We start from the raw sequence: 13,315 nt of genomic DNA on the forward strand, positions 1-13,315 counted from the left end.
GCAAGCCTCCCCGTTTTTCCTCCAAACATAACGATGGTCATTATGGCCAAACTGTTCTATTTTTGTTTCATCAGACCAGAGGACATTTCTCCAAAAAGTACGATCTTTGTCCCCATGTGCAGTTGCAAACCATAGTCTGGCTTTTTATGGCGGCTTTGGAGCAGTGAATTCTTCCTTGCTGAGCGACCTTTCAGGTTACGTCGATATAGGACTAATTTTACTGTGGATATAGATACTTTTGTGCCTGTTTCCTCCAGCATCTTCACAGGGTTCTTTGCTGTTGTTCTGGGATTGATTTGCACTTTTTGCACCAAAGTACGTTCATCTCTAGGAGACAGAACGTGTCTCCTTTCTGAGAGGTATGACGGCTGCGTGGTCCCATGGTGTTTATACTTGCATACTATTGTTTGTACAGATGAACATGGTACCTTCAGGTGTTTGGAAATTGCTCCCAAGGATGAACCAGACTTATGGAGGTCTACAATTTTTTTTCTGCAGTCTTGGCTAATTTCTTTAGATTTTTCCATGATGTCAAGCAAAGAGGCACTGAGTTTGAAGGTAGGCCTTGAAATACATTCACAGGTACACCTCCAATTGACTCAAATGATGTCAATTAGCCTATCAGAAGCTTCTGAAGCCATGACATCATTTTCTGGAATTTTCCAAGCTGTTTAAAGGCACAGTCAACTTAGTGTATGTAAACTTCTGACCCACTGGAATTGTGATACAGTGAATTATAAGTGAAATAATCTGTCTGTAAACAATTTTTGGAAAAATAACTTGTGTCATGCACAAAGTAGATGTTCTAACCGACTTGCCAAAACTATAGTTTGTTAACAAGAAATTTGTGGTTGAGTGGTTGAAAAACTAGTTTTAATGACTCCAACCTAAGTGTATGTAAACTTCCGACTTCAGCTGTATGTGAGAAGGCTGTTCATAGACTACAGCTCAGCGTTCCGGTGTATGTGACAATATTTATTTTTCTCCAAGCTCATCACCAAGCTCGGGATCCTGGGACTGAACACCTCCCTCTGCAATTGGATCCTGGACTTCCTGACGGGCCGGCCCCAGGTGGTGAGGGTAAGCAACAACACCTCCACCACACTGACCCCTCTACATGGGGGCCCCTCGGGATGTGTGCTTAGTCACCTCCCTGTTTACCCACGACTGTGTGGCCACGCACGACTCCAACACCATCATCAAGTTTGCTGAGAACATGACGGTGGTAGGCCTGACCACCAATGGCGATTAGACAGCCTACAGGGAGGAGGTCAGAAATGTCCACATCAGTAAGGACTTAACATGGTCCACAGACAGACACACATTCGTGAACAGGGCATGACAGTGCCGCTTCACCTCAGGAGGCTGCAAAGAGATCTTGACTGGCTGCCTCACCACTAGGTATGGCAAATGCATCATTCTCGACCGCAAAGCACTACAGAGGGTGGTTCGGACAGCCCAGTAAATCACCAAGGCCGAGCTCCCAGCCATCCAGGACTTCTATATCAGGCGGCGAGGAAGGCCTGAAAAATTGCCAAAGATTTCAGCCACCCAAGCCATAGACTGTTCACTCTGCTACGGTTCGAGAAAACGGTACCGGAGCATCGGCTCTCGGACCAACAGACTCCGAGATAGCTTCTACCCCGAAGCCATAAGACTGCTAAATAGCCATTAAACTGCTAAATAGTTAATGAATTAGTGACACAGACTATCTGCATTGATCCTGTCTTGCACTGACTCTATGCACACTAACAAGACTTTATACAGTGCTTTCTGACAGTATTCACGCCGTTTGACTTGTTCCACCTTTTGTTGTGTTACAAAGTGGGATTAAAATGGAATTAAATGTCATTTTTTGTTAAAGATCTACACAAAGTACTTGAATGTCAAAGTGGAAGACCAATATGAGAAATAAAACACTTATCTTGATTCGATAAGTATTCAACCCGTTGACTGAATACATGTTAGAATCACCTTTGGCAGCGATTACAACTGTGAGTGTTTCTGGGTAAGTCTCTAAGAGCTTTGCACACCTGGATTGTACAATATTTGCCTTTTATTCTTTTGACAATTCCTCAAGCTCTGATAAATTGGTTGTTGATCATTACTAGACAATCACTGGGTGTATTGATACACCATCCAAAGTGTAATTAATAACTTCACCATGCTCAAAGGGATATTCAATGTCTGCTTTTTTATTTGTACCCATCTACCAATAGGTGCCCTACTTTGCGAGGCATTGGAAAACCTTTGTGTCTTTGTGGTTGAATCTGTGTTTGAAATTCACTGCTCGACTGAGGGACCTTACAGATAATTGTATGTGTGGGGAACAGAGATGAGGAAGTCATAAAAAAATAATGTTAAACACTATTGCACACATAGTGAGTCCATTCCACAAAATGTGGAAAAAGTGGGTGTGAATTATTCCAGAAGGCACTGTATCTATCTCAAATACCTCTTACCCCTGCACATTGATCTGGTACTTGTACTCCCTGTATAAACCTTTATTGTTGTGTATTTTATTCCTTTTGTGTTGCTGTTTTTATACATTTTTTAAAACTGCATTGTGGCGAAGGGATCGTAAGCAACCATTTCACGGTAGTCTACACCCATTGTATTTGGCGCTGGTGAGAAATAAAATGTCATTCGATTTGAGCAAGGATGGCAAATATACAAGCATATAACCTGATACAAAGACTGAATGCATGGTTACTTGGCAACAACGTGACAACGTTTGCCATTCACAGTATGAGAATGTCACACAATTTAAACATAGTGCTCATTCAAGATTCAAACTGTCATTTACTGACATTCTATGCGTGATATGATTCTATGATTCATAAAGTAGGCCTACTAACACTGGACCCCATATAATATCACTCTACCATTTAGGAGTGAATTATACCAGTAGGGGGAGACTTTGCATTGAAATGAACCATAGAGATGGACTGACTGGAAAATTCCTTGAAATGATCCTCTGCTGCAGGGTTTCCCAAACTCGGTCCATGCCCTAGCACTACACAGCTGATTCAAATAACAAACTCATCATCAAGCTTTGATTATTTGAATCAGCTGTGCAGTGCTAGGGGAAAAAAACAAAATGTGTGCACCCAGGTGGGGCCCCAGGACCGAGTTTTAGAAGACCTGCTCTATTGGACTATAGAGGCCCTCAGGAAAAACAGTTGGTAGCACAATTACAATTTCAAGCTGTCACAGTCATTTCAGTAAAGTAATACTTTGTTACAGGGAAATAATATCTGATGATATGTCTGCAGTGATTTAATGGTTATTTATGCCTCTCCATTGGACAGAAGATGCAGATATTTGTAACCCACAAATTAAGATGACAAATGTTATCGTTGACTAATGGTAACTGGACTTTTCTGGAACATTTATGTAGGCTATTAAAAGGTATATCATGTCAATAAAGTTTATTACTTAAAATAATTGTAGATGCAAGCAACAGGACACTTGATTTGATGGCAATTCATTTGATGGCAGTCCGTTGATACTGTATGATGTGCAGATAGGCACAGCTCTTGGCTTGAACAATGCTCCCATATGGTCGGAGTTACTGTCAATCATTGCACGAGCTCTCTCTCATATGACCTGTATTTTCTTCCCGACTCTCTCTGCATACAGCAATGCGGTTGAGTTTGTGTTACGTGTGACATGGCCGAATCCTAGCGCGTTATAGCGGAACATCTAACTTGCGTTTCTACTGTACTCAAGTGAATACAGGGTATTATTAAGTCCGGATTCAACTGTGAAACATCCAAGTCAAGTGTCCTACGCAGCAATTTGACTCGAACTACATTTTTTTTTGTACGAAAAAGTGCGTGGAGGAATAACAAAACGCAACACGTATCCGGTGGGATTCCCATTCTAGAGTAGAGAAACGCGAGGGTGCAAGGGGAGAGGGGGATAGTCACAAACAGAAGAGGAAAGGGAGAGAAGGAGAAAGATTTTGTATGTTTTGCCGTATCTACACATTTTATTGAAGGAATAATGAGGAACATTTGGATAATTTTGACCCTCGGCATAACAGCCTTTCTCTCGGGGGAAAGGGTAAGTTTTAAAAGCGAACAATGTCGAGTTGCTTGAGGGGGTAGCTGGGAAAGCGAACAACTTCGAGTCTTTGACCACTCCACTCTTTCTTGATTGTTGCATTGTAAGGTTAGAGTACTCGGCGCAATTGTAAATGTAGCCTATTCTTGTCCTGAATTTGACACGTTGTAGTCTATCATATTATAACTTAAGAGCAATGTCAATTCAGTTTCGGCCAGAGGTATTTTTTGAACTGTAGTCAATATTATTTTTAATTGTTTTTCTTGGTTTGGGAACCGTACTTGCACGTCAAGTTTGTCGATGTTGACAATGTTTCAACGTTCAGAGTTTGCTTTGAACAGATACACATTCTTTTTAGAGTTTTAGTTTAATGTCAGTATTTTAACATCTCCAAAACTATAGTTTCGATGTACGTGGCAGGTTGATGGTCAAAAATAGAGGAACCCTTTCTGGATGGAAATGTCAACGAGCATAGTTGTACAAATCACTGCTTATAAGCTATCTGTTATCAGTTGGTCTTTGGGGGTAATAAAACCCAGTCTGGTTCCATTTATGAGGCTTTGTCGTTAACCTATGAATTGGCCATTAATAAAATCGTATTGTGAAATGCAAATAAACACTATTGCTGCATGTAGCCTATCTAAACTGTCTAGCCTATTCATAGCCATGGGAAGTAGGGGTGCGGATGGTTCTGCAGCACCCCCTGAAAATAATATATATACAGTACCAGTCAAATGTTTGGATACACCTACTCATTGCAGGGTTTTTCTTAATTTTACTATTTTCTACATTGTAGAATAATAGTGAAGACATCAATACTATGAAATAACACATATGGAATCATGTAGTAACCATATGGAATCATGTAGTAACCAAAAATGTGTTAAACAAATCAAAATACATTTCATATTTGAGATTCTTCAAATTCACCCTTTGCCTTGACAACAGCTTTGCACACTCTTGGCATTCTCTAAACCAGCTTCATGAGGTAGTCAATTAATAGGTGTTAAAAGTTAATTTGTGGAATTTCTTTCCTTCTTAATGTGTTTGAGCCAATCAGTTGTGTTGTGACAAGGTAGGGGTGGTATGCAGAAGCCCTATTTGGTAAAAGACCAAGTCCATATTATGGCAAGAACAGCTCAAATAAGCAAAGAGAAACAACAGTCCATCATTACTTTAAGACATGGTCAGTCAACACAGAAAATTTCAAGAACTTTGAAAATTTCTTCAACTGCAGTCGCAAAAACCATCAAGCACTATGATGAAACTGGCTCTCATGAGGACCGCCACTGGAAAGGAAGACCCAGAGTTACCTCTGCTGCAGAGGATAAGTTCATTAGAGTAACCAGCCTCAGAAATCGCAGCCCAAATAAATGCTTCACAGAGTTCAAGTAACAGACACATTTCAACATCAACTGTTCAGAGCAGACTGTGTGAATAAGGCCTTCATGGTCAAATTGCTGCAAAGAAACCACTACTAAAGGACACCAATATAAAGAAGAGACTTGCTTGGGCCAAGAAACACAAGCAATGGACATTAGACTGGTGGAAATCTGAGATATTTTGAGATATAATATAATACAAATATAATTTGAGATATTTGGTTCCAACCGCCGTGTCTTTGTGAGACGCAGAATAGGTGAATGGATGATCTCCGCATGTGTGGTTCTCACCGTGAAGCATGGAGGAGGAGGTGTGAAGGGGGGGGGGGGGGGGGTGCTTTGCTGGTGACACTGGCAGTGATTTATTTAGAATTCAAGGCACACAAGCATGGCTACCACAGCATTCTGCAGCGATACACCATCACATCTAGATTGGGCTTAGTGGGATTATCATTTGTTTTTCAACAGGACCATGACCCAACACACCTCCAGGCTTTGTAAGGGCTATTTGACCAATAAGGAGAGTGATGGAGTGCCGCATCAGATGACTTGGCCTCCACAATCACCCAATCTCAACCCAATTGAAATGGTTTGGGATGAGTTGAACCGTAGAGTGAAGGAAAAGCAGCCAACAAGTGCTCAGCATATGTGGGAACTCCTTCAAGACTGTTGGAAAAACATTCCAGGTGAAGCTGGTTGAGAGAATGCCAAGAGTGTGCAAAGCTGTCATCAAGGCAAAGGGTGGCTACTTTGAAGAATTTAAAATATGTTTAGATTTTTTTTTCTCCACTTTTTTGGTTACTACATGATTCCATATGTTATTTCATAGTTTGGAGTTCTTCACTATTTTTCTGCAATTTAGAAAACAGTGAAAGTAAAGAAGAACCTTTGAATGAGTAGGTGTGTCCAAACTTTTGACTGGTACTTTATATATATTTATTTTTATTTTTTGGGGGAGGGTAATTTTTTCATGAAAGTAATGGAAAAGTAGAGCACCATTTCTGTCACTTTTAGAAAGCAGAGGGCAGAGAGAGTGACATTTGCTTTGCCTGTCAGCTATTTAGGCATTGCACCGATTGCTTTGGATTTGGTTTCGGCATTTGAACATGGCCTTGTAAGCCTTGTTGTAATCTTATAGCCAGGGGTTGATTTAATTGGGAATTGGGAGGTGGGGAGCCCTCCTTTTTGGTGACCATTCGAAACCAAAATCTGTTTTATTTCTATTACAATACAGGCTGTGGTAGCTGTAGGCCTAATTGTTTTTTTATTTATTCTCCCAGTAGGCTAGTGCAATGTTGGTTTAATGTAGGCCTATTGGTATGAAAAGTAACAACTGAACAATTTGCTTTTTAGAGCATTTCCCCAGAATATATGTCATGTGTTTGGCATCAAAGACAATAACAATTGTAGGCTATAACACATTTGCATTGTCATACATTGACAGAATGATAATTGAGATAACCTTAATGATTACCTAGTTGGGCTAACTTTTTAACTTCTTGCTGTAGGCCAACATCATCATCCTCTGCCTGCATCCCAACCTGCATCCCTACCTGCATCCCTACCTGTAGCCTACCTGCATGCCTACCTGTAGCCTACCTGCATCCCTACCTGTACACTACCTGCATCCCTACCTGTAGCCTACCTGCATCCCTACCTGTAGCCTACCTACCTGTACACTACCTGCATCCCTACCTGTAGTCTACCTGCATCCCTACCTGCAGCCTACCTGTAGCCTACCTGCATCCCTACCTGTAGCCTACCTGCACCCCTACCTGTAGCCTACCTGCATCCCTACCTGTAGCCTACCTGTTTCTGTTATAATGCATTTCTACCTCTCACTATATCAGTCTTGCTTGTCCATCTTCCTGAATTAAAACATTTGATATTCTAACAGATCAATCTTGCTGGCAAATCATAAAATATGACAAAGTTATTTAGATATAGTGTGGATGTGGGGCTGTTTTTTTTTGTATATAATGAGCACCCAGATGCTGTGTAGGCAACACAAATATCAGACAGAGACAAGCTGGCCCGGTGAAACATTTCCAATGGCCGCCTCCACGTTGGCTTCTAGGTTGCTACAAAATGTTTCAATATTCTCAGTGCAGCCTCATTCATTGATGCAATGCTTCAATATTCGCAGAATGTTTCCCTTACCTGGTGAATAATGCAGACGGGCATATACAAAAATGAGCTGGGTGCACACATAAGGAACAATTTTGGTGGGTAGCGCACGAAACAATGACACTGTCACAGTACACTGTATGCACCGTACCACAAGGGTGACTTCATATAGCCTATAGCAGGGGGTCTGCATCCTTTTTCATAGGAGTGGCAAGTTACAATTGATCCTACAATTTCTAAAGATCTACGTGCCAGTTATGATTTTCATATAAGCATTGTAGGCTACTCAACTGTGCCCAGAAAATGTCTAATTGCCCACAAACTGAATAGCCTAATTCTAGCTGCCTACTAGCAACACTCCACGGAGCTTACTACGCCTGCCTGTACCGAGGCGCTTTCGATTCAGCGTCGCTGAATCACGGGTGCCTCCTTAAAGTGTAGATTCCTTGGTCGACTTTCTTTGTCTGTATGCGTCCTTGTCAATTGAAAGCCGAAGTAATTCTTTCGATGTATGCCTTCTATTTCAACGCATGTGGATTTCAATGCATTCCCAGTCAGCTGTTTTATGCTCTGGTTACCTTCACATTGATGTGGGTATTTGAAGTGGGCCTTGATAGTGTGTGTTATGCATCTATTTCATGTTGCACGCGGTATGTATGCACTGTTCCATACGTAGGCTAAATTAGGAAATGTAGCCTATGGATGATGAGGTTGAGTCGTATATTGTAGACGACATTCCACAGACCTTTAAACCTAATATAAACCTAATATTGTGGTGATAATGACCGGGGGACATTTTGTTTTGTTTTTGCTGTTCTCCAAATAGGATTTTAGTGTTTTAAAATTGTGTAGAAGTACAGTAAATGAGCTTCAACTGGTGGGTGTATTTTGACACACCCCACTTTGCCATACAATAGGCTAAGCTGAACTGCCCACCCCCAAAACTACTGACCTGTGGCTATGGACCTGTTCATAAACTAAACCAGGAAAGTAACCTAGCTATAGTCCTATCCCTATGCTACGTTATGTTGCGCTGCTCAGTTTACTACTTGGTTATCAGAGTCAGACATAACTCCAGGCGACCCAACAAGATACTGTGATGTTTACATTCACTTCAGTGAGGGCTAAATAAGTTGTTTGACGCATTTCCATTACATGATTTACCCCCAGTGTTCCCTAAAAGGCTCAGACGTTTCTGTTTCCATCGACACGGGCCTCACCCGAGTCACTATGCCATGGCTCTGGTGGACCTGCTCTCACTCGGGGCCAAAGCCAGGCCACTGGTACTTTTCAGCTTTCATTTACATAACACTGGCTAATTGTGAACTTTAACACTTCAGAAGGCAACTGTTTTGATTATGCAGAGGTTGATTCTGCTTTTCACAGGTCCTCACTGTCACCATTAGCTATGAAAAGAATTTCCCTAGTATAAAGGTGTATACACTAGTGTAACACTGGTGTTAGTCGAAAAGCAGCATTATTGTCCAACCTATTAGAAATATGTATAGTATGCTTTAAATGATAAAGTCCAAACTTACTATTATGTGATTATGTTGTTTCTATATCATCATGTTTAGTCATTCAATTGGGGCACACTGTTTATCCCATACATTGGCTAAAATGCCGGCATGGATACCAGTGAGCATTTGTGTCTTTCATGTAGTTGGTGCTGTAACTGAACTCTTATTCACCGTGCCCGCTGTTTTCTCTGTGGCTTACAGACTTGTCACTTGACTCCGCTCCTCTATGAATGGTTGTCCAATTAGCTGATTCAGACATCAGTGTTTTAACGAGTCATAGTTTTGCGTGAGGTCACTCCCAGACTGCACGTTTTTTTAATAGATGAGCCTTAACCTGAAGCCCTTATGTCTGCTTGACTCAAGGTGTCACTCCCTTGGATATGATTGGGGAGAAGTCTCACTCCATTGGATATGATTGGGGAGAAGTCTCACTCCATTGGATATGATTGGGGAGAAGTCTCACTCTATTGGATATGATTGGGGAGAAGTCTCACTCTATTGGATATGATTGGGGAGAAGTCTCACTCCATTGGATATGATTGGGGAGAAGTCTCACTCCATTGGATATGATCGGGGAGAAGTCTCACTCCATTGGATATGATTGGGGAGAAGTCTCACTCTATTGGATATGATCGGGGAGAAGTCTCACTCCATTGGATATGATTGGGGAGAAGTCTCACTCCATTGGATATGATTGGGGAGAAGTCTCACTCTATTGGATATGATCGGGGAGAAGTCTCACTCCATTGGATATGATTGGGGAGAAGTCTCACTCTATTGGATATGATTGGGGAGAAGTCTCACTCTATTGGATATGATTGGGGAGAAGCTCAAAGCTGACAAAAAACACACGTGGCCATGTTACTGTGCATTTTTGTTGTTTCAAAGAATGTTGTGATCAGCAATTGTGAAGAGAGCCTCTCAAACAGTCATTTTCATTGACCCTTTGGGTTGCATGTAGCCTACCCAGTTATGATCCATGGTTGTGTGGGCATGACAACTACAGGCCCAACTGCTCACACTGTAATGAACACGAGGGGAGACAGAGAGCTGGTTTCAAGCGCAAGGCGCAGCAGGTGTTTGTCGCAAAGGACCACAGGAGAAGACATGTAGCTGGATCCAGGGGCAGGCTGAAGGTCATACACAGGGGTCCAAAATGGCAACAGTACAGGCAGGGAACAGGCTAGTAACGTAGTCCGGGAGATCAGGCAATAGGTAGATAACAGGCAGGGAATAGGCAAAAGGCGTCGTTAGTTTTTGCCTGCCTCACTATCATAAACGGGAGGAGTAAATTACGGGGAAAAAACAGAGCTCCGAAAGACGTGTGTCACAAAACAAACAATAACTCACAGTGATGGGGTGCAAAGAACTGAACTAAATAGTGTGTGATAATGACATACAGGTGTGTGAACAGGTGATTAGAATTCAGGTGATTGGGATCTGAAAAGTGAGCTGCGTTCAGGGGATCTAGGTGTTTGAGAGTGAGCTGGAAAGTGAGCTGCGTTCAGGGAATCTAGGTGTTTGAGGGTGTGAGTTGGAAGCAGACGGTACACACACATTAATTTCTACAGAACCATGTATGGTTGACTATCATAATCCCCCTCCTCCCTCCCCTATCAATCTATCGCTTCTCTCTATCTGTATTTCCCTTGCAGTGAGGGGCGTAGATATCCGCCTCAATGAAACTCGTCACGTGGCATTGATTCTCAATGTTGGCATGGCAATCAAGTGGTTTGGCTGATAACCACCAGAAAAATCTATGTGTTAATTTGAAGGTTGCCGTTTATTGTCATGAATCTTGCCCTGGAGGTAGAATTTAGCGATTTCCGCTAGATGGGCCAGCTGGAAAGTTGGCTATAAGTGACCGACCGGCTTGCTACACAGTCTTATGTAGTAAAATTTGAAATGGTATTTTGGATAAAACTAGAGACTCAGAGCTAGAAAATGGTATATCATACCTTACAGTTGAGGAACATTAGGTAAGTAATTTTGCTTTGAAAGTTGATTAACTTGTAACCCCACTTTTGAGAAAATGGCCCTTGAATGTTTTTGGTGCACCTACTGGAGAGCTCTTTGTCTACACCCATTCAGCATCCTTCACACCCTCTTAAGCCTTAGCCCCACCCATATCTTTAAGGATTCACATGTGAGGCCATGTACTAAACAGAATGAGTACAGTAGTGTACTAAACAACCAAAGATTTCAAGACTAAAGGCTGGTTTATAGTACGTCTATTGACATGTCTCTAGACAGTTGTCAGTGTGAACATTAAATATTTTTATATTTTGTTTTTTAAAAATATTTTTTACCCCTTTTTCTCCCCAATTTCGTGATATCCAATTGGTAGTTACAGTCTTGTCCCGTCGCTGTAACCAAAGCACGACCCTGCCAAGCTGCACTGCTACTTGATACACTGTTCGCTTAACCCGGGAAGCCAGCCGCACCAATGTGTCGGAGGAAACACCGTCCAACTGGCGACCGTTATGAGTGTGACGAAATTAAAGCAATTTTAGAACATGGACACTGTCTCGTTGGCTTAACGTTATAACCTAATTTAACTTTGCTGCAGTTCATGTTGTTCTTCACATTACCGTCTCTGGTAAACACATATTATATCCAATAAAATCTATGTTTATTTGTCACATGCACAGGATACAGAAGGTGTAAAAGGTACAGTGAAATGGTTACTTGCATAGTGGCTAGCTAGCTAAACAATTAACCAAAATCCCAACTCATAATGCATGAATCTGCAGGTAGCTAAATCTAACCAACTAGGTTCAAGCTATAACTAGCAATGCAAATGGCTCTGATATACGAATAATATTACTACACAGATTATACACATAACGTTAGCTAACGAGCCAGCCAGCTACTTTTTAGTTACACTGAAATGTATGACCCAACAATCGATTGCATGCTATTATCTCATGTTGATGTTTTGAAAGATATTTAGACTCAGGGCTTTATTCAATCCATATCGCGGATGTTCAGCATTGCAGCGTGATTGAAATTTAAAGGCAATGTTCCCGCATTAGCGGTAAACGCTGCATGTGTCGGCTCAATCTGATACAGATTACGTAGAGCCCTTACTCTCATCCAATGCACTAGATGCACGTCAGTGTCTGAAGCAGGACCTCAAAGGAATAACTCCGAAATGGCCTTTGCCATGGAATCTTGGGACACTCAAGGACAATGAGTGGGGAACCACTGAAATGCCATTCTATACACTTAGAGGGACTTTGTATCTAACAAAATAGGTGATTGTTTACAAACTGTATATCATGAAGCATTACACATCTATAAGCACACCATAAATGCATGAATACTTACATTAAGTTGTAATAATGCTATATAGCTGTAAAGAAATGTTTATGATGTGCTTATGAATGTGTATTGTATGCTTTATTATCCCGTGCCCTTAAATAACACGAAATCAAGGGGGTCAGGGGAGATGTACTACACAGCACATCAGAGCTTCATTCGTTGGCCGTTTGTTTTTTGTTCACTGATTAAGTAATGTTGTGCCCAAGTAGCACAAGCTGCTAGCTGACCGCTGGATCACCCCACACCCCTGACAGCTCATCACCTGAGGCTCTTTGGCTTCGGTATAAAGAAGACAGTAACAACATCAATACACAAACTGCATTCGCTAGCAGGCCCAGAACCACAGATGCCAGGCCTTTTTTATTTCCTAGTTATACAATTTTCAAAGAACTTTATCGGTATTCCTGTAGATTCTTGCGACTTTTTTTTGAAAATTTTGACCGGAATATTTGTACACCCTGCCTTTGTGCAATTTTAGAACCAGGCTCTTTTAAGGTGAGTAGAGGAGGGCTTTATCATCCTTCTTTTATAAAAAGTAAGCTATTTAAGAAGAGCATCATCTCTAATTTAAGGCATGATAAATAAATAAAATGTGTGTTTGCAGTGGACAAAATATTCACTTTCCTTAGCCTCCCATCGCATCCTATCTGGAACATTCCAGTCTTTATCTGGGAGCAAGCATTTTAGGTACATACAGCCACATAGAAACCAAGGCTGAGTTTGTGGACTGTGTTTTTATAAACCTACCACACATCAAATCAACATTTATTGGTCCCGTACACAGTTTAGCTGATGTTAGAGCGGGTGCAGCTAAATGCTTATGTTACTAGCTCCTAACAATGCAGTAAAATGTCAACAAGTACACAAATAATAATATTTATATATTTTTTTACA

General features: G+C 41.3%; 1 protein-coding gene across 1 annotated transcript in view; it reads left to right on the top strand.

The window, feature by feature from the left end:
* The first annotated feature begins 3,627 nt into the window (after window positions 1–3,627).
* LOC120022092 (syndecan-2-A-like) overlaps window positions 3,628–13,315 on the top strand; it is a 34,166-nt gene continuing 24,478 nt past the window's right edge. The window contains exon 1 of the mRNA XM_038965908.1: window positions 3,628–4,068. Within this exon, the coding sequence (XP_038821836.1) occupies window positions 4,009–4,068 (60 nt within the window). The 5' untranslated portion in view covers window positions 3,628–4,008. The remainder of the gene's footprint in view (window positions 4,069–13,315) is intronic.

The sequence above is a fragment of the Salvelinus namaycush genome, chromosome 27 (assembly GCF_016432855.1).
Source record: "Salvelinus namaycush isolate Seneca chromosome 27, SaNama_1.0, whole genome shotgun sequence".
NCBI lineage: Eukaryota > Metazoa > Chordata > Actinopteri > Salmoniformes > Salmonidae > Salvelinus > Salvelinus namaycush.